This window comes from Argentina silus (genome assembly GCF_951799395.1).
Source record: "Argentina silus genome assembly, chromosome: X".
NCBI classification, from domain to species: Eukaryota; Metazoa; Chordata; class Actinopteri; order Argentiniformes; family Argentinidae; genus Argentina; species Argentina silus.
This window is the reverse complement of record NC_139653.1, coordinates 27,761,751-27,784,943: the sequence shown is the minus strand read 5'-3', so window position 1 is coordinate 27,784,943 and position 23,193 is coordinate 27,761,751. Positions and strand designations below refer to the sequence as shown.

At 41.1% G+C, this 23,193-nt stretch overlaps 1 protein-coding gene across 3 annotated transcripts in view; it reads left to right on the top strand.

Annotated features, from left to right (window-relative positions):
- fgf12b (fibroblast growth factor 12b) overlaps positions 1-23,193 on the top strand; it is a gene marked incomplete at its 5' end in the record, with an annotated part of 45,849 nt that overhangs the window by 13,415 nt on the left and 9,241 nt on the right. For 2 of the 3 annotated variants that reach the window (XM_083694466.1, XM_083694465.1), the window contains 2 exons: positions 12,029-12,139; positions 14,683-14,786. In XM_083694466.1, the coding sequence (XP_083550592.1) occupies positions 12,029-12,139; positions 14,683-14,786 (215 nt within the window). Of the gene's footprint in view, positions 1-10,641; positions 10,841-12,028; positions 12,140-14,682; positions 14,787-23,193 lie in introns of those variants that run through there. The other variant, XM_083694464.1, reaches the window with a different exon arrangement.

The window sequence follows — 23,193 nt, the reverse complement described above, 5'->3', positions numbered from 1 at the left end:
CTACATCTTTGGAAAGATGTTTGTCACCGCTTGCGTTTCACCCATTGTTTGCAAATATAAGAGCACCTATTCACAGATCTTTAGCCATATTTACATGTTGCATGTATTAAAATAATAGTTTACATATACACATCAATAGGTGTTTGTGTGTGGATAGTAAATTATATTTATGCTATGTGTTTTTTGTTTACGGATCATGGTACACATTTGTGAGATGTACTCTATTTATTTACATTATTTTTGGCAGTAATCTATCTCCATACTTGAGCACCCCCTAGTGGCCAGATCTTCCAATATGAAGCACATGACATGATCAGTCTTGAGATGGTAAGGGAGATGCATTCAACTTTATATAGAATTGCATAATCATCATAATTTCATTATTTAACCATGAAGAAATCCTGTACCATAACATGTTGTATCATTACTAGTTTACAATCTAGTAATTTTCTAATTTATTGTAGCACAAAAAAGATGAAAAGTTAACTCTATAAGCGACATAATTACCATGAGTGTTGAACATCATTTTACCAGTTAACATGGTTGATGTAACCAACCCCCCTTGGGTGCTGTGCGTGATCAGGCAGAGAAGATGTTTTTAGATTCTGTTTAAAAGACAGTAGTTTCAGATTCATTAATTTTACAGGAGCAAAATCTCTAAATTAGTGATTAGCTGTGGAATAGAGCTTAGAGACATGTAGACACATCAAACATTTAACAGACTCTTGCTTTCGCTGCAAATGTGTGTGGGAGAGAGTGTGTATGAAGTGAGAGAGACTGTATCTGTGCGAGTGTGAAAGGTGAAATAACAAAGTTCTCTCTCAGTGTACTCTGTCTATACACATTGTTTAATCTAGTTAATGTCTCTCCATAAATTACATGATAAAATATAATTATGATTAAAGGATTTGGGTTGAAAGAATCTCATTCATTTTATGATAAAAAATGATCATTTTATGATGCTAATTTTGGAGAGTACAGTTCCTATGAACATACACTAGATGGCAATGTGTCTCATTTATTACACATCCATATTTGTTTTCCATGCCTACCTGGTATTTTGGTATTTTGGTATACGTCTTTGTGGGTCTGCACTGCTCACTATTGCCTGTTTGCTATGTTTGCTATTTTTGCTATGTTCGCCATTTTTCTTTCTATGATCACTTGTGCAGGTGCTCTTTGAGCTGAGAAAACTACACTGCAATGGGTTGATTCTTTTTATGGGACTGAGTGTTGACTTGGGGCCAGAACGTTCTTAACCTTGTATGAAAACAGGAGGAACATGACACTGCTGACATTCAGATCTACTTAAATGTTTAATGTGGATAGCTTGCAGGGAGGCAATAGGTTTTTCTTGTACCTAGTAACACTTTTAAACACACAGTTCTCATTTCCTCCCAATCACATGGCAGCTTAGGCAGTATATTAATCTTCTCCAACCTAGGTTGACTCTGCCTGGTGCACAGAGATGAGGTTGCTGCATGGGTTGCATACAACATACTAAACTTACGAACACATACTAACACACTAAGGTTACTAAACAATACAGTGGTTACATGTACGATTTCCTATCTCCTCATGTGTTTCAATAAATAAATCTTATTCTCAAAAAGAATTGAAGAGTTGGACAATAAGGAACTTTAAGTATTATAGGTGCTGTGTTCACATATTGACACTGTATAAATCCAAGTCATTGTAGTGTAACACCTTCAAGTCCTGTTTGGCACACATCCCTGGACCACACATGCTAGAATGATTGGAACAGTTGGAAAGGTTCCTAATTCCATTTCTACTAGAGGGCAGGAAACACGCCATCCCCATGGCAATGAGTGGATCGATCCTCTTGCCCATTGACACCCAGCAGGAGCGATGGTGTTGTGTTTTCCCAATCAATAGGGAAAGTGCACCATCAGAGGTCATGAAAATGACAGCGTGGGGAAGCATGCCATGTGACACACATCACCGTGCACTGTTAGATTAAGCAATGGAGGTAAAGTTTTGATTTTAGTACACTACAACATTTAAGCGGGAATTAAAGAACATGTACAACTCCCTCAAACAAGGGAAATATTTAGCAATTGCTTATGTACTGGCTAATATGTGCAAGCAGAGTGAAAAAGAGACAGGTTCATCACCTTATCTACCATGGAGCCATTGTCTCAGAGCAGATAGTGTGACTCCGTTTGCACTGATCTGTCTTGCAAACGGACATAGGATAGATCAAAAGTAGGCTGGCTAATATGTGCTGTTATATTGTTACCTTGCTTACAATGTGTAGACTACTTCTAACTGAATCAATAAATCTGTCAATTATTTGATGATTTTGTCTTAGTGACATGACCTTGAAATTAGCAAAGGACTTTGGTTGTTGAACGTGCAGCCATTTAGTTTGGAAATGTACATGAAAATTAGCATAGATTGTTCAGTGAGCCAGCTAGCTGAGCAACTCACATTTTACATGAAATGAAATGGGTGCTTTACCCGCAGCTGTGCAAATTTACCCGCAGCTGTAAAAACAGTGCATATGAATGATTCTAAAAGTGACTTCAAACAACAGTAACTAATGATTTATATAGAGTTTGCATGGTTTTGTAACATAAGTAGCAGTCCCATAGAAAGCAATGGGGGGGTGCATGAATCTCACAAAGTAGGCTCTAGGATGTTTTTAGTGTCAGAGCAAAAATGTAGCTGGTATTCCTGTCTTGCTAGTTACATAGCTAGCTATATTTCTAGATTAGATTGAAGGGTGGCATGCTATCTAATTAGTCAAAGTCTTTCTGTAAAAGATAGTGCTAGATAGCTAGAGATAGGAAATTTGATAGCCAGCAAGCTAATATTTCGCGAACAATAGTGATATTAGCTATCTTCTATATGGCTGTTTTAATGAGTGAAAGGGCATTTGTTGGATTATATGCAACATGAGGTATTCATTTTATAAATCTGAATTACTTAATACTGTTAATCTACAACTGGTTGCTAAGCGACTTAACGGCCGCCTTGAACTCCCTGTAAATTGCAATATTCCAATCTCAGTTAAGTTTTAATTTTTAACGGTAAAATAAATGAGACTTTTTCGAGTTACAAAAAGTTTAATAGTTTAAAAGTATAATAGGTATTTGGAGTGTGTCACTTACAAGGTGTGAGGACAGCAGCGTTCCAAAAATGTCCAAAAAAATGTGGTAATATTTTTAAAAGTATAATGAGTATTAAAAAGTTGAATACAAGCAACAAGTTAGACCTCTCTGCATGTTATAAAGTTTAAATGGTATGTGTAACGTCTCGTCCGGTTTCTTAATTTATGTTTGTCTTTGTTTCATGTGATTCATTTTTTGTTTCCTGTTTGTTTTGTGTTCCTCACCTTGTCTCTCATCTCAGACACTTCACCAGCTGCCCTTGTGTGTTTCCTGCCTGTGTGATTGTCGACCCCGCCCTGATTAGCTTCACCTGTTCCTCATCATCCATCCCTGTGTATTTAGTCTGTGTTCCCCTGTCTCTGTGCCAGTTCGTCTTTGCCCAAACCATTAGAAGAACGCTTTAGATGGTCACCTGTTGTGCAGAGTCACTCACCGTACTCAACCCATTCAATTAATCATTGGCAACAACCACACTGAATTCCTGAGCTACTATCTTTTCAACCCTTTACATCCTCTCATCCAGGGTTATCCTTGGCTCTCTAAGCATAACCCCCACATAAACTGGTCCACTGGGGAGGTTACGGGTTGGGGCGAGGGATGCTGAAACTCCTGCCTTCCGTCAGTTCCTGGTCCGGTGTCTCCTCAACCTCTGGACTCTGCATCTCCTGTGTCTCATGAGTTTCCAGCGCCTCCTAAGTCTCCTGTCTCCTCACATCTTCTGGCTTCATCGGACTCCGACTTCCCGGATCTCTCCAGTGTTCCCTCCTGTTACTTTGACCTCAAGGAAGTTTTCAATAAAGCCTGAGCTACCTCTCTGCCTCCTCATCGGCCCTATGACTGCTCTATAGACTTGCTCCCAGGAACTTCACCTACCAGAGGGCACCTCTATTCCTTGTCAGCCCCTGAGAGGCATGCTATGAAAAGGTACATTGACTCTTCCCTCGCTGTCGGTATCATTTGCCCATCCTCTTCTCCTGCTGGGGCTGGTTTCTTTTTCATCAACAAGACACTTAATCGACTACCGAGGCTTGAATGACATCACCATCAAGAACAGATACCCCCTCCCTCTTATCTCATCAGCATTTGAAATGTTGCACGGGGCTAAGATCTTTACCAAACTAGATGTTAGAAATGCTTATCATTTGGTAAGGATAAGGGAGGGGGACGAGTGGAAAATGGCCTTCAACACTCCTAGTGGTCACTACGAGTATCTCGTAATGCCTTTTGGTCTTACCAATGCCCCAGCTGTGTTCCAGGCTCTGGTGAATGATGTTCTCTGAGACATGCTGAATCGGTTCGTCTTCGTCTACCTGGACGATATCCTCATCTTCTCCCCTGACGAGAAGTCTCACGTCCAGCACGTCCACCAAGTTCTTCAGTGCCTCCTCGATAACCAGCTCTTCATTAAAGCAGAGAAATGCGAGTTCCATGCCTCCACCGTTGCATTCCTGGGGTTCTAGTTGTAAACTAGTTCAGTGTTTTCTGGGGTTTGCAAACTACAGACGTTTTATCAGAAACTTTAGTACTATTGCCATCCTGCTGCATGCCCTCACCTCCTCTAATGTCAAGTTTCAGTGGTCTCCCCAGGCTGACCATGAAAACTTGGAATACATCCAGACCGCCAAACGGCTCAATGCCAGGCAAGCCAGATGGGCCCTTTTCTTTAATATTCAGACACTTCACCACCTGCATTACCCATACAGCTCATATGCTGCTACACTGCTCATACTGTAACTATTTATTCTGCTATAATGCTACTGCTACTCACATACTGCACTGCTATATTATACTGCTTATATTATACTATATTATACTGCACTACTACTGATCATATATTGCACTACCTGTAAATACTGTTCATTGCACTTTCTGCTATTTTGCACTTCTGGTTAGACGCTAACTGCATTTCGTTGTCTCTGTACTTGTACTCTGCACAATGACAATAAAGTTGAATCTAATCTTAAAATCTTAAAAACCTGCCCTTGTATGTTTCCTGCCTGTGTGATTGTCAACCCCGCCCCGATTAGCTTCACTTGTTCATCGTCATCCTTCCCTGTGTATTTAGTCTGTGTGTTCCCCTGTCTCTGTGCCAGTTCGTCTTTGTTCCTTGTGTCAAGCGTTCCAGCGATTTTTCCTAGTGATAAGTATTCCTGTTTTTTTTTACCCCCGAGTGTGTTTTTGACTTTGCCCTTTTGCCTACCCCTTTTCGGATTATCTGCCTGCCTTTTTAAACTGCCTGCCCGTGTACCAAACCCTGCTTTGCCTACCCCCTTCCTGGATTATTCTGCCTAACCATTGACTGCCTACCTGTGTACCGAACCTTTCTGAAAGTAAAGACTTTTCTATTGGATTTAAGTTTTTGTGAGTCGTGCGTTTGTTTGAATCCTTTGCCTGAGTACTCCAGTCATTGCAGTATGTTTTGCATAAAAGCTGTACGAGGAGTAGCAGTGAGAAAAAATATATAATCATAAGAAAACTAGAAAAATAAGTTCCAAACTTTGTGGACTTGCAGTCTTATTATGGTAGTGGGAAAAGTTTAAATATAGTTAAATGTGGACGATAGATTAGTTAGTTGTTGAAAGAAAGTGAGATAGTAGGATAGTAGAATGGATAAAAGATGGTCAGAGTGTAGCATGTAGGCAGATGAGAGAAGGTTGGAATATAGAAGAAAGGATGAAGGCTGGGTAGCTGAAAGAAAGTGAGAGTAGGGAGATTAGATGGAAGGATATCCAGAGAGATTAGGTTAGAGGATTGTTAAAGTAGGTTAGAGAGAGAGTAGGGTGGTTTTATTGGGATATAACTGGTTGCAGAGAGAGTGCATTGTTGTATAATCATTCTAAGAATGCTTTTTATTTAGGAGCCCTGAAAGTTCCATGGCAGTTGCAGTAACAAAGGAGCTCACGTTTAAAAAGTAGAATAAGTTGAATACAAGCAACTCAAACTCAAGTTAGATTTCTCTGCACGTTTTAAAGTTGGACTGATGTAAATCACTTACAAGTTGCAGGAAGAGTAGCATGTGGAAGAATTGGAATAATAATAACTAGAAAAACAAGAAACTTTGTGGGCTTGCAAAGTCATTTTGGTAATAGTAAAAGTTTAAAGATGGTTTGGACAATAGGTACATTGATTTGCTTGTTAAGTTAAAGATAGTTTGATTGGTTGGTTGGTTGGATGGATGGATGAATGGTTGGTTGGTTGTTTGGATGGATGTATTGATAGAAAGTGAGATTGATAGATGCTATAGATAGATAGACAGATACAGTTAGATAGATGAGGGAAAGATAGATAAGAAAAGGATAGATAGATAGATAGATAGATAGATAGATAGATGAGAGGTATTATGGTTAGCAGTTGAAGTTAAGTGGTCAAGTTCGTCAACTTATGGTTTGGTTGGTTGATTGGATGGATGGATAGATGAAAGCAGGGCATAAAATTAACTTTTTGGTCTACCAGCCAAGGTGTCTGGTGGATGAGAAAATTCACCAGCTACTCTGAGTTTTTTACCAGCCACATTTAATTTTTTAAAACCAACATTGAGGCAAAGATAACAAATAAACACATTCACATGACAAAATACCGCTAAATATTTTCCCCTGTGAGATGCGCAGCAGTTACAGTCAGATGGAGGAGGCAGGAGGCAGGAGCAGCAGGAGCGTTGTCACAAACTGAAATTTAAGCAGCATTCGCAAACCTTTGTTGGCTACCTTCCAAAGTGGCTGGTAAGATTTGAGAGATTAGATAGATAGATAGATAGATAGATAGATAGATAGATAGATGAGCCTGGGGTAGTTCAGTGGAGTGGGTAGAGAGTTGGTTGGTTAGTGATTGAGAGTGGTAGAGTTGGTTGGTTTAGTGGTTGAGAGTGGTTTCAATGGGTTAGAACTGGTAGGCAAGAGAGTGCATTGTTGTGTAATCATTCTAAGAATGTGTTCTGCAAGTCTCCTTTTGTTTTAATTCGAGAGTTATGAAAGTTCCATAGAAGTTGCAGTAACAATGGGGCTCTCACGCCTAAACTACACCAACACCGAAACTAGAGCATATTGTCTTAGTTTTGTTAACACAGTTTTCAGGGTGCTGCAACAAGAGCGAGACGAGATGCGCTCCCATAAATGTTAATTTGATGACAAAATAGGCTATATTTCATAAACGGAAGCTTTATGAAAATAATTTCGGCTACACTACATAACGGGAGGCTATGTTCTTCAAACCTAGACTACTAATCTGCAAACTAATCTACCAAACCTTTAAATGTGTGCAGCGTGATTTTTGTGAATTTATATTTGATATTATGTGCTTATTTTTCTGCATCTACGCCACCGCAAAGCTCTTGCTGCCGAGGAAAATAGACTTGAAGTGTAAAACTACCCTGCTTCAAGCGCGCCTTGCTTCGCAGGCATGCTGCTTTTGCATGCTGCTTTTGCATGCTGTCTAGCATGTCTCATAGATCACTGTGAGTTGTTAGACTGTGGCTCATGGTACAGAGACGTTACAGCGCCATGCCAGCTATGACAGTTGGTATAGTTTGGCTGTCAGAATGTTGGCCTAAATCAATTATCAATTAGTTTGAAAAAAAAAGTTTAAAGCAAGCCCACTAATTAAGTATGGCAAATAACAGTAGCGTACTTCGCAACACACTAATAAGATTGGGTGGTGATGCCAGTAACAGCTGACATGAGAGAGGGGAGGTCATACATGTGACATTATAGATTGGATGAGTTGCTTGGTCAATTGGTTTTGGAGGACATGGTATGGAATTCCATCGACACACTACTGATTTAAAACGTTGTGTTTTACTGTTTAACTGTGTCATCTAAAAGTTGTTACAAGAGTCTGGTTGGCCTCTGGTTGAACACATTTTTAAAAAAAGGTGTTCAGTAGGTAATACAGTGGTGTCGTGTCATAATCCAGTCAAGCCCCATGCCTTATTATTATTAGTAGGCTTGCTTCACCAAGTCCAACTATTGTTCTTGCCCATACTTATTAGGTGGGTTTGCTTCATGGGCAAGTCCAACTCTTTGTCATACTTATTATTATTATTGCAATTCTCCCCAGTGCTATTCCTCCTACAACTTTTAGGATATTCACACCAATCCAACTTTATGTGCTGAGAGGTCCAACTTGTGTTGCTATGACTTTTGGTTTTGATACCTATTAAATTTTTTGTAACTTCAAAAACTCTCATTAGGTGGTGTTAAAAACAAAACTTGGAAAACTGGAACTTAGCAACTTACAGGAAGTTAATGGTGGCCATTACAAGTAATTTGTTTTATAAACCTTTTATTATGCAATATTGTCAAAATAACACACTTGTAAATTCCAAACCTCATGTTGCCGACAACACTTTTTAACTGATAAAAACTGCCACTTGGAAGATAGGTAACATTGCTAGTGCTACATTTGCTAGCTAGCCATCTTACTGGATAGCAAGTTCCTTATGTCTCTAGCTAGCTAGCTCTGTCTTTTACAAATAGACTAACTAGATAGGATGCCACCCTTCAATCTAATCTAGAAATATATCTTGCTAAGTAACTAGAAAGCCAACTATAGCTATCTGTCATACTTATTAGTGGGCTTGCAAATCCAACTATTAGTTAGTGGGCTTGCTTCAGGAAGTCCAAGGAAGTTCTTTCTCATACTTATAAGAATTTGTGGGCTTGCTTAAGCTTGCTTGCATCTATCTATCCAACTATATATCTATCTCTATATCTAACCTTCTCATCTATCTGGCTATCTTACCCTCTAACCATCTTTAATCAAACTGTCCATCCTACTATCTCACTTTCTTACAACTACCTAGCCATCATCCTTTCTTCATTTCACCAGTCACTACTGCTTTATTCAGTAAAACCCATACAGATTAACCTCTTAACTGTATTGATTGAACTACTTCCCCCCATCTATTCATCCATCCTACTGTATAACCTGCTCTCATCTATCTGGCTATCCTACCTTCTGACAACCTTTCATGTTTATCCATCTGTCCACCATACTATCACTTCATCCTTTCTTCCTATTGCCAGTCACTACCGCTTTTCTCAGTATAACTCATACTTATGAAACTCTATAAATGTTATTGATCTACCCCTCCCCTCTTTGATCTATCTATCTATCCTCTCATCTATCTGCCTATATAAAAGCCAAAACTGCACGTGCCACAATCGACCCTTGGAAATGCCAATCCTAGATTGCCCAAAAGAACCCCAAATAATCTCAATAATAATGTAAATGAAAACAAACACTGTCTTAAAAAACATGGTTAAAACTATAATTCTGATTTTATGGATGGTCAGTCCTTGCATCCATAGGTCCATCTATGAATTTGAGAGTGATTACATTTCTCCAGCCCCATATCCCTTAGCTGTTTACAAAAAAGTGGCGTAGTGACCGCTTTGTTGTTTGAATTGCAGTTTGCCCCTTAAATGGCCATACATCAAAGTGTATCGAATTACTTTATCCTCCTGCTGAATCTGGGCTACAGGGAGATTCATACATGGCTATTTAAAAAAAAAAGAGAAAAAAAAGATGTCACCAAGCTGCCTGCGCCTCCTAAACTGTGCCTTTTTCTCTCTCGTTCACAGTAGGCTACATCTCTCTATCTCTCTGACTACACTCCTCCGCTAACTCACCGAATCCCCCTCCCTCTGGTTTCTTCTCCCTCTCGCTCTCAGCTTCCGAGACCTCCTCATCCGAACCACAATCACGTAGAGAGAAGAGCATGCCTGAAAACCACTCGCAAGTTAAGCATTTTAGAGCAGAATTCGCCGGTTGCTTTTATAATTTCTCTTTTATTTCTCTTTAATTACGCAGACTACTAAATGTGAGATGAACGCTCACTGATTCCGAATGATGTCCGCTTTAGGACTTTTATTACCTGTGGGTCTGTTGGCGGCTTAGATCCCTCAACTGTTTTTCAATTTGCTGGCACTCTACATCCTCCAGAAAACATTAGAGTTTCGAATTTGGGCTCTCTACCTGGGGCTCGCGTGTCGAGCCCGTCATGCTGCACAAGACGATTGACCGTTGGCTGTGTGTTTACGCATCCAGATGTTGCATTCCTGCCAGAGAACTACGAAAGTTGAGGAATGTGATGAAGAATGAAAATGATGAATAGTGATACTATTTACGGGACAACTCATGGGAATATTTTTGGAATAAACTCTAGGCTACTTCAGCAGGAGCTATAGCCTGTGACACTTTCGCCCATGTGGTGAACATAATCTTGTCTGCAAATATGCAGCGATATTTTTAAAGACAATCCTTGCTCTATTCGATATTTATGACCATGTCACCATTATGCCTGTTAATCTAATCCGAATCGCAAATATGTTTCATAATTGTAAACTTCAGACATACTACCTATATGTTTGTCGAGATGGCTCACGTGCGCAGCCACGTACATACATTGGAACGGTCATAATCAATATCCTCTATTTAATCTTCACAATATCTCATATTTATTAGATTTAAAGACCATTCAAGTGGTCAACAGGATTAGCCTACTGGGGAGATGGCGGCGGCGATCGCCAGCTCCTTGATACGACAGAAACGTCAAGCAAGAGAGTCAAACAGCGAAAAGGTTGCCACCTCTAAACGCCGCACAAGCCCCACCAAAGACCCTCGTTCTTTGTGTGAGAGACATATATTTACTGTTTTCAGCAAAGTTCGTTTCTGCAGCGGCAAGAAAAGACCTGTCCGCCGGAAACCAGGTCAGTGACCTTCGCGCAGGTGTGCCAAGTGAACTCAGTGTCAGTGTCAGGGGCGGGCCGTGGGCAATATGTATGTCTATGGGCACCCATCTGTTCTGTCGAGTAGAGCGTGTCGACATCGGTGTCAGACTGTGTGCGGCCTCAGTGTTATTAATGCTTTAATCCATAACTTTGCTGATTGTTTTATTTTTCATACTGATGTACTGGAATCTGTAACTATGCTGCCATCCACCTCCTCTTCACATCTAGGCCTTCAGAGTTTTTAACAATGTAGGCTAGTGGTCAAATTGGTTACCCCTGCAATGCACCAAGGGCTATTTAGCTTGGTTTTACAGGTGAGGTACAGTAGGCCTAATTGTTTACCTGGAGGGTTGTTGCAGTGGTTTCCCACATTGAGCTGAAGCACCATTGATGGAGCAGAATTTATTGATCATCCACAAGCCAGTACTAACAGGCAGGCAGGCAGCCAGTAAAAGGTGTGAGTGTTTATGTGGCCAATTTCTTGGTGAGAGGATAGTCAGACTGCACTCCTGCATAGGCTGTAATGGATCCACCTTTCAGGGATTCTATCAGCCACTGGGTCTGTCTCAGCTTTTAACTGGCACACCGACCTGCTCTAAATAGTACTGTATTTTTGTCTTTTTCCATCTCTTCCAGCATGACTTGGGTGTCAGGCTGTAGTGCCGAGTTTATCTGTCCCACATTGTGCACTGTGCGTGATCAGGAGAAGCGGTAGACTGTTAGTTGGCATCTGTATTATCATAAGACTCTGTAAAGAATGACCTCTATAATCTATCCAACTATAGTTCTATCCAACTTTGGATAGCTATCTTTGGCCATGACTTGGGCCTTTTCTTCCTGGTCAGAAAAACACATCCCCATTGATAATGGCTCTTGAACTTCTCACATTGAGTGATGGTCCAAGACAATGGCCCAAGCTGATTGTTTACATGTGCATCACATGACACTATAATGATGCCTTGGTAGGTGTGTGTGTGTGTGTGTGTGTGTGTGTGTGTGTGTGTGTGTGTGTGTGTGTGTGTGTGTGTGTGTGTGTGTGTGTGTGTGTGTGTGTGTGTGTGTGTGTGTGTGTGTGTGTGTGTGTGTGTGTGTGTCGATATCATGTGAATGCGTAGTGACCAGACCACCTAACCCTTATCCCTGGCCGTGCTCTCTGTTGTGTTGCAGAGCCGCAGCTGAAGGGCATTGTGACACGACTGTTCAGTGAGCAGGGGTTCCACCTGCAGATGCAGCCGGACGGCACCATCAATGGGACCAAGGACGAGAACAGCGACTACAGTGAGTTTATGCCAACTCCATTCTGCTAGACAACTCCATTCTGCCAGACATTCTCAAGCCCACAGAGCTAGTACCACAGAGGATTAATTTAGATCAACGGCTCTTCAGATTTGTGACTCGGTTCCCAATGTTCACCAAAAAGAGCCGATTCAAAATCACTAATGCGGAGTGTGTGGAGCGCACTGAAGCACAGCACTCTCACGCCAAGGCATGCTTCATGCAGTGTGTAACCATTAGGGGGGGGGTCGATCTTGGTTTGTGTCTTTAGTTAGAAGGTGATCTTATGCTGGAAAAGGTTGGTGACCACTGATTTAGATGATAATACGATAATACATAACAACTCTGCCAACTTTTGATGCATGACAATGAATGTCATTTTATCATGATTAACATACTTGCTCTATGATCACCTGCATATCATGGCTCATCACTCAACACCATCCACCTGCACTCAACATACTTACCTGCGCATACCAGACTGTTCTGCACACATTTGTCTAATTGGACTAAACTTGTTTATTAGGATTAGGACTAGGAGTTGATTAGGACACAAGCAGGAAATGGGCAGACACACAGAATGGAGTGATGGATGGCACACATTTTCTTAGCTGGGTGAGTCCATTCACCCCCACAATCTATTCACTGTCAAGAGCTGTCTGTCCTGCAGGCTGGGAAGTGACCAGTGCTGTCCCAAAGTTACAGCAGTAACAGTCTGAGATACAGCAGTCAGAGTTCACACAGATAGGTAGAGGAGACACAGAGTTTTTAAAGATTTAGATGTCCCCCCTCATATTCCCAATTCAGTGTATTTTGTAGTCTAATATTTGTATATCAGGTTGCATATCTCGTCTTCTGCTCTTTGAGATCCCTGCTGCATAAGGGGTGATTAAACACATGTCACCTGCATATACGGTTGACTCACACAGTAATTCCATAGGTCTATGTCAGTGTGTGTGTGTGTTACAGCTCTGCAGCACCTTGCAGGGGCGATTACCTGTGATGCCAGTCCTGAAGTTGAAGAGGGGGTGGCAGGGCTCTAGCAGAAACTCTAGAACTCTGCAGAACAAAATTCATAGCAAATGAAAGTCAAAACTCCTCCTCCCTGTACTAGGGGAAGAGAAAGCCACTCCTGATATCTGAGAGAAGGGAGTACAGAATATATGAGTTGCCAAGGTTTCAGAGAAGAAGAATAAACAACTGGCAAGATGTTGGGCTTGGTGTCAGATCTCCTACTGCAAAAATGGAGTAGAACAGCTTGAGAAGGGTCTCTGTGTAAACTCCATGAGCTGAGGATAGGAGAGCTTGGAGTTGGACCAATCCTCTGTGTTCCTATCCAAATCGACAGGCACCGCCCAGTTGTGCTCTTTTAGAGTGGATGGTATGTGCTTTCGTGTAGAGAGGATTAATGCCTGGCGAGCTGTAGCCGGAGGCTCCTTCTTACAGGAGCTCAGTTGCACCCACTCATGCTGGAGTATTTTTGCTTGCATCTTATTTGTGGATTTGTGTCCTCATGGATTATATCACCTATCCCTCTCAGTTTTTACTTTTATCAGCAGAGCCCACATCAGCGCATCCAAAAGGCTTAGCATTTTATGATCCAGAAGGGATGATTGCTGTGCTTTGTGAGATTGGCATTGCAGAGCTGTATAAGGTTGGCATTAACAGGAGCTTTATGAGGATGGTATTATAGCACATTGTTTTAGGCTTTAGCAAGAATCTAGTCAACAGTGTTAAGAAACTTTGCCAGTTCTCACTCCGGTTGGAAGGAGGATGTGATGTCATGAGTTGATTAGGAGGATGAGGTAGCTAGTTTCTGAGGGTTAAGCAGTAAATACAGAGGTGTAAAGGGTACGATTGTAAGCCTGATGTCTCAACAGGATAACAAACCCAGTCACACTGTCTTACAATAACACAGCTGCATACTGTATGAAGCCCAGCTGGTGTGGTATGCTCCCCTCCATGTTGAAGTCCACAGATTTCAGTTTCTTTATCCTACTCTCCCCTTTCTTTTGAACCACCCCCCATACACACACACACACACACACACACACACACACACACACACACACACACACACACACACACACACACACACACACACACACACACACACACACACACACACACACACACACACACACACACACACACACACACACACACACACACTCTCTCTCTTTCTCTCTGTCCTGGCCCCTGGTATACAGTACTCTTTTTCTGCCTGCAATTTGTGAGTCAACAAAGAGCCTGTCGATAAGACTGGGGAATGTTGGCACCTTCCTTTACCCAAAGTGCTTATCTGATTAGATCACGTTATCACCTTTTCCTTCACTGTGTTCACCCGGCGCTCAACCATAGATCACTTTCCTTCCACTGAATCTAGCTTTTCACTTTAATGACCTCTGGAGAACACTCACCACACTATGGATGTTATATGAGGTGTTCCCTGTACTATGCTACGCGTACAGATAGGTATGATCTATTACCTGTGTGTATTCGACTCAAGTAAGTAACACTGTCCTCCCTCATCTCTCTCTCCTCAGCCCTGTTTAACCTTATCCCAGTGGGTCTGAGGGTGGTGGCCATCCAGGGAGTGAAGGCTGGCCTCTACGCTGCCATGAATGGAGAGGGTTTCCTCTACACCTCAGTAAGACCAGCATGTGCCCTATACTTTGTTTGTATGTATGTATGTGTGTGTGTGTGTGTGTGTGTGTGTGTGTGTGTGGGGGGGGGGGGGGGGTCTGTGTAATAATAGGTGTTGTTCTACATTCGATTATTCGATTAGTAACTACTGTGGTGTCACTACAGTGCTGTAGTTGAATCCTATAGGGTTAACGTGGGTTAAAGTGTGTTTAGCTAAAAGCCTCAACCTCTGAAATTAGCTCCCTCCTCCTTCCATCCCTATACTTCTCTTTTCCATTTGATTCCTCCATTCTTTTTCTACCTCATCTCCTTCTCTTCCCTCCCTCTCTCCCTATGTTACCATATTGACCGGTCAGTCTGACTTCATAACCTCATCGTCCCCCACTGATGAAATCGGAATGGGGACTATGAAATGGTCTCTGTCCATTCTATGTCACAAGCTTTTTCTCTGACATCACTGGGACAATTTTGATGACATTGAATGATGGATCTTGCCATACAGATGGGAAATGTACGAAATTACACTGATTGGCCCCATTATTTTATTTTTTATTTTTTATAGATCAGCTTTAAAAAATATAATTTATTGGCCCAATTCTGACGAAACTACGGTGAAAGATGCATCTTGCCATAGAGATTGTTTATGAGTTTTGAGGTGACGTTATTAAACAGGTCATAATAGGGTGCAAAGGGGGCAGCAAGGGGCCGTGTCCACAACAAGCTTTTTTTTGTTAAAGCAGCACTGGGCTTTTGTTGTTGCTTGGCTATGTGATACAGTGCAAGGTAGCTATCAACGATTAGAGATTATGCTAACATGAACTTTTTAAGCATTTCCAGGCTAGTAACAGAGCAGCTCGTTTCATACAAAAATAGTGTATATTTATTTCAGAAACTGTAGTGGAAGACATTTTCATTTTCAACTGAAGTACCCGCCATGTTGTGAAATGTGTGTTTGTTCTGCCCCTCCTTTAATCTGATTGGTCAGCTGGTGTAAAAGTGACATTGATCGACACAACATTTTATCAAAAGTAAAACTTTTTCAACTTTGCTCAGCTCTGAAAAAGTGGCAGCCGCTGTGGACGCGGCCCCTTGAATGCAGTAGTCATATAGCCTAACAAATTTGGGAATGCAAAGCTATAAGAAGCAAAACTGATAATGAATCAAAGAAGCACTACAGGTTCCGATAACTTTTAAGTCTGGCTACGAATGCAGCTGTAGGCATATAGCCTAACGAATATGGGAGTAATATTTTGCGAGTGATCTGTTACGCAGCGAAATTTAATACCAAAACTTGGCCTATATCAATACGGAAACCAGAGTTGTGTAACCTTGGTTTATAGCCAGTCGCATTTGTAACAACATCATTTGCCTGTGCAAATGTTTTGTTTTAGCTAACGAATTTGTGAATAATATTTAGAGAAATCAACGCAAAGCTATAAGAAGCAAGATTGATGGAAATATTGGCTGTGCAATATTTTGTCTTTGCCTATTGGTGACATTTGTGTTTGAAGTAAAGGCGTCTTATATCAATAAAATGGTGCCCAAATTATTTTTCTATTTGATCACAGAAGGCGATCGCACCAAGAGAAATTCTCTCTGTGCACATCGGGGACACAGCACTGTAAAACACAGACAACCAGAGTGTCATATTGAAATGTTTATGAATAAACGTTTCATTCACAGGTTTCCCATCACTGTCCTTTTATAGAGAGGCGCTACATCATTTGTGGGAGACAACATGTTTACTGTACACTTGTTTTAATCTGGTGTACAATCTGCAGACTTGTTGTTTGTTCACCCTCTGTTGTTTGGTCACCAAATAATAAACATCTATCATAATAATAAACAATAATAATAAATAAACCATATCTATGGCCTCTGACCATAATACACTTACAGTGTACATCTTACTGTACTTAGAGATTTCCAAATACCCCTTATTTTGGTGCGCTATATCTTGGGACTGTGTGGAGAGAGTAGAAATTTCTTGGCTATTCTTCTGGCAAAATCAACAGCAGATTTCAAAGGGACAATAAGTCCCATAAGAGTAGAATTGCAGAGGTTCACACACATTAGTCTATTTGACATCCCATATGAAGCCCAGTGTCTCAACAGGCCCCTTCGCGGCCCTCTCTGTGGCTCTCAGAGAGGGAGAGTGGGGTCAATGGCTTTGTATGCTGCTACTGTATGCTGTCTGTCCATATTTATAATTGATGGCTCCATCTATAAATGTTTTAAATGCAATTCTTGGTTTCTATATGCAGAGAAAAGAGAGGGAGTCTTTCAATAACAACCCACTACTCACTTATAAACAACATGTATGTGGTGGTCATAATAACAATATTAGAGAAGTAAAACTTGATTTAAGTTAAGTGAATCCCTTTTCCATCCAGTCCACCCTCTCTGTCACACGTGTCTTACAGTACCACCTTAAATACGTCCTGAAACGTCCCTTGTGTATATTCATACTTTTGATGTTGAAGTACCTGTAATTATAACAAACCATTGCGTAATGTTTCATCACTTCAGTCTTTGTTTCTCTTTCTTGTGCTAAATTAAAGACATACTTCATATGTCAACACTGTCTGTTTCAGTCGCACCGTCTCCATATTTCTCCTCCATAGCTCAGGAGAGGAACAATCTGTCAGAAACATGGCTTTTTAATTGCCCAAAGACCATTATAATTAAATGGATAAAGAGTTCCCCTTGAACAGATGGAGAAGCTCATTGTAGGAAGGCATTCATCATGGGAGTGAAGCCAGTGAAGTGGAACGTAGCGCATTGAGGAAATTGAATATTTAGCAAGCGATGTAAATGTTTCTATTGCTTAACTCGAAACACCTGAATGACCACAGATTACATTAGTGTGCTGTTTTTACAGTAAGTTTTAACAAGCTAGGGAAAAATAATGTCTCCTCAGTAAATATGATGGAACAGATGTTTTTTGCTCAGTTACTTCTTAGCACCATTCCAGCTTCAGCAGGCTAGCCTTGCTTGTTATTGGCCTTCACCCATAGTGACTGTCTACGCAATACAGAGCACAGTGTAGGTCATGTGCAGACTGTGTTCAACTGAGGTGTGATAGTGTTAATGAGGATTGAATGTGTTGATGAACTTACATCTGGGTGTGTTTGCGATAATTGATTTCTTGCTCATTATTGAAGTGTTGTTGAGAGGTGTGATTTTCATTTTTATTTTCAAGACTTGTTCATGCTTTGTGTTTAATGTACTAATATGTAGAAGCCATTAAAGTTCAATAATTAGCTATTAAGAATCCCCCATAATCACCACCGGTAAATTGGGCATTTGTAGCCCCCCCTGTCGTATGGCAAATAGAGAAGAGACAGTCTTGGCTTTCTGTTGTTCCATATACAATTGGAGAGTAGCCTTCTGACACCTGGAAAAAAAGGAAGGTGGCGGAGCCAGGGGGAATGACTGGAATAAATAGAGAAATTTAGGCAAAATAGACATCTTAACTATATGAATTCTATCCATAATAGAGATAGGCATTGTTGTCCACCTGTTCACAGATTCTGTTACACCGACAATTATAGTTTCATAATTAACTGCACTCAAACTAAAATTTCTGGCATAATTTTTATACCAAGATATGTGAAACCTTGTTTAGCATTTAGAAAAGGATGCTGTACACTTGGATTCAGTCTTTCTTGCTTATTGAGGAATAAAATAGAACTTAGTTTTGTTGACCTTACACCTAGAGAACTGACCAAAATTATTAATCAAATTGGAGAGGGAAGAAAGAGAATTGCTCAAATCTGTAAGGAATAAAATTGCATCATCTGCATATAAGGCAATTCGATGCTCAATATTTGATGTCCTGATACCTCTAATTAAGGGATATGTTCTCATAGCTATCGCAAAGGGCTCCATAGCTAGCAGAAAGAGCAACAGAGAGGCTGGGCACCCCTGGCGTGTCCCCGGAAACAGCTCGAAAGATTGTGAGATCAAATTGTTGGTGGCCACCTCTGCAGAAGGGTCAGTATATATCCATTTAGGATGAAGGCACCATGGAGTGAATCCTTTGACTAATTGCAAGGCCCTGTAAAGCAGTGACACTGGACAGTGGTCGGACAGCACAATGCTATCAAAATCACTCCCTGCTACATTTGTAAGTAGTGAAGATAAGATTCAAAAATAATTATTCTAGAGTAAGTTTTAAATGATGATGAATAGCAGGAGTGTTCCCTTTTACTTGGGTTCTGATTTCCCCATGGATTGCAAAGGTTCAAGTCCTGTATAAACTGCTGTATTTTCTTTCTACTTTGTGTGAGAAGTGTCTAAGCCTTAGGAGCGATCTAATAGAGGATTAAGAGTGCAATTGAAATCACCTGCCATCAATACTTTACCAGGGAGGGATGCAATCAGAAAGAAGAGATTCTCAAAGAATTTGGTGTTATCATCATTAGGCCCATAAACATTCACCAAGTTGATATCAACCTTATATATCTGCCTTATCAGGTACAATATTCTCCACTTGAAATGGAACTGATTTATGAATAAGAACCATCACCCCTCGAAAATAAGAGGAGGAGCAGGATGAAAACATTTGCCCTGGCCATTTCCTACGTACCTTGAGTAATTCATCTGACAGTAAATGAGTTTCTTGTAAACATACTATAGAAGATTGGAGTTGTTTGAGCCTAGTAATAACTTGTTTTAGCTTAGGTAATTTACATAAGCCTCTGCAATTCCAGGAGGTAAATCTAATGTTTGTGTCATTTAACTATAGATGTAAACAGAAATGTGAGTCATTTAAGTAACCGCAAACAATACAGACATTGGTCTTTGAGAGAAAGCAATGTGAGGAAACATCAAAACAAACAATCAAACAAACAAACCCACCAAAAGAAGTATGAAAAACCCTTTCTCAACAGAGAGTTCCCGAAACAGAACGTCAACAACTCCCCCTCCCCCTAATCGAAGGGTGCATCATGGTGCATGACTGATCCAAAACACAAGGGAGCAGTCGAACGTAAGTGGATCAAAACAAAATAGAGTGCTAAAATAGAATTACCCAAAACACATATTGACATCAAATTAGGCTATTTGCGTTTACCCACTGAAAAATTAGTCAGAGAGAAAGGGAAAAAAATAAATAATATATATACACACAAACACACACACACACACACACACACACACACACACACACACACACACACACACACACACACACACACACACACACACATACATATACATACATATATTAATGTACACACATACAATAATACCAATAAAATATCAAAAGGAAAGAAACAATATCTACAATATCTCAGTGAATAGTTAAACACCAATCCACATAGCAGTCAGTTGAACATAAACCGCACAAACATAGCCAGCTGGGTTGACCTGGCGGGGATCCGGAGGTTAGGAGATAAAAATAGAAAATAAAAAGAGAGATAGTCAATTGAAAAGGTCACTCAGTTGGGTTGCGTGGCAAAACATACAAACAACCAATGTCCATAACCCACAGGGTCATTTGCAGTCCCCAGCGTGACGATAAGATTGCGTAAAATATTCCAACCACATACCATAGTCACAGATAATAAAGTAAATTGTGAAAAGATGAGAGTGATGGGAAATAAGTGAGGGTTGCATACACATCAAGTCATCACTGATTGAACTCATCGTAAATGTTATCAACCATCACAAATGTTATCCATCTTAGAATGGCACACATTGCAAAACAAAAAGAGACATATAAAGAAAGTTAAATGTAAACCTTACCAGGTGGATGACGTGTGGCAAAACAAACAAGTAACTTAATGTCCATAACTTGCAGGTTCATGTGCAGTCCCCATCGTGACGATACGACTTGGACAAAAGAGGGTTTGGTGCAGACTAACATTAGCTTCACGTAGCATTTCTCGAATGAAAGCCTCTGCCTCAGATGATGTATTAAACTCCTGTGGCCGTCTCTTGTAGGTGAATCGTAGTTTGGCTGGGTGGAATAATTCGTACTGGATATCCAGGGATCTGAGTAGGTGCTTGACCCCATCAAAGCATTTCCTCTAGTGGTGTAGGTGCGCTGAAATATCGGGGAAAAACATTTTTCCTGGTCTTGGTACCTCAACCTCCCCTTGGCTCTAGGAGCACACATGACTCGGACCTTGTCTTGAAAGATGAGAAACTTCATAATGAGAACCCGAGGGCGATGTTCTCCTCTTGCTGGTACCGAAGTTTGCAACCTATGTGCACGTTCAATAATTGGGGGTGCCAAGAAAGTGTCAGCTCCCAGTACCTGCAGGAGCCACTTCTGCAAGAAGGCGACTGCATCACTGTCCTCTACCCCCTTGAGCAAATTGACCATTCTCAGAAAAGTCCTTCACTTCATTCTTAACTTCTTGAATTGCCATTAGAACCCCTTCAAGTTTCGAGGTAACTTGCGATTGCAACCAAGATTCCCTGATTACCGTCATCTTTAGCTGCCATGGTGGGTTTCATTGAGCTAGCAGGACTGAGAGTATTCAGCAGGCTGGTGAGTGAGGGAGGTGAGGAGCTAGCATCAGGGGCACCATGGGACACACTATTTGAGCCTTTTATCGACGAGAAAGGGCACCAAAAGAAAGGGGACAGATTCATATAATGTCCAAATCAAGAGCTCATGTTTAGTATTTGGTCGACAATTCTTTGCATCCATGGAGAGTGTTCCTGATCTGTGAACAACTGTTCCACATATCAGGAACACTCTCCAGGAGGTGGGTGTGAAGGTGTCAGAGACTACCATCCGCAGAATACGTCACCAGCTGAATTACAGAGGCTTCACTACAAGGTGAAAACCACTAGTTATTCTCAAAAAGGATGGTCAGGATACAGTTTGCTAAAAAGTACCTAAATAGCCTGCAGATGTCTGGAAAACAGTCTTGTGGACATATAAGATGAATATTGTCATGTACCAAAGTGATTGCAAGAGGAAAGTTTGGAGAAAAAAGGATCTGTCCAAGATTTAAAGCATACCACCTCATCTGTGAAACATGGTGGAGGGAGAGCTATGGTTTGCGCATGTATAGCTGCCACAATAATTGGGTAACTTATCTTAATTGATGCTGTTACTGCTGACAGCAGAAAGTGTAGAAACATCTTGTCTGCTCGAGTACAAGCAAATGCCTCCAAATTAATTGGATGGCACTTCATCATACATTAAGACAATGACTCCTTTGTTTCCTTTTCAGATTGGGTTCACCATTTAGAAAGTACAACATTTTATACCCCCCCTATTTCAGGGCTCCAAAGGTATTGGAAAAAAACATATGTCCAAATAAAGCACTCATGTTTAGTATTTGGTTGACAATCCTATGCATGCAATAACTGCCTGAAGTCTGCGACCCATTGGCCCTGAAAAACTCCCTAGTTGCTATAGAAGTAAGCCATATCTGAAAAGAAAACCCATTGAATTAAAGCTGAAAATCTTTCCTTTGACCTCATAGTAATGGTTTGATTTCAAATCCAAACTGTTGGAGTATAGAGCTAAAAGACAAAATGCTTCCTCTTCCCAATACTCATGGAAGGCACATAAGCAGTGTACATTTACCTGTGGTCCTCTGTGGCTCAGTCGGTAGAGCATGGCGCTAACAACACTTAGGTTGTGGGTTTGATTCCCGATGGGACCATATATACTGAAATGTATGCACTCACTGCAATGTAAGTCGCTTTGGATAAAAGCGTCAGCTAAATGGCATATATTATATTATTATGCACTGCTTATTGGAGAACCCAGTGACTCGAGCTAAATTCTGTGATTCTGTAGCCTGTACTGTACAATATCTCTCATCCCACCATGTTCTGGCCTGCATCTTGCCTCTCTTTAATTGTTAACAATCACACATGTAGGTTTGTAGTTTGTTAACATTCATTATTGTAATGAGTGGTGTAGACCCAAGTACAGGAAGAACGCAGGACTTAAGGTTTGCAATAATCCAAAATGTAGGTACTTTACTAGAAAACATAGCTAGAGCAGGTACATTCAACGACTGAAGACAGAGTAACAAAAGGGCCAGGCTTATATGCTGGTCGAATAACAAGGCACAGGTGGTGCCAATTAACTAAAAGAGTTCACCCTCGATGATGCACAGGGGGCGGTGGCAGTCTCGTCGCTGGAACCAGGGGACTGGTGGCCACTGTCCGATGCCGGGAGACATGAATGGTGGGGTTAATCCCCATGGAAAGTGGGGTTAATTCCGGGGAAGGTTAATTCCGGGGAAGTTAATTCCTGAGGACCTTGAAGGGACTGATGAAGCGGCGGGGGGAGCTTGCGGGATTCCACCTGCAGGGGAAGATCTTGGGTGGACAGCCAGACCCTCTTCCCCGGACGGAATGATGGTGCAGGCCGGTGCAACCTGTTGGCCTGGATCTGCTGACGCCGGGAGGCCTTCAGCAGGGCCGACCAA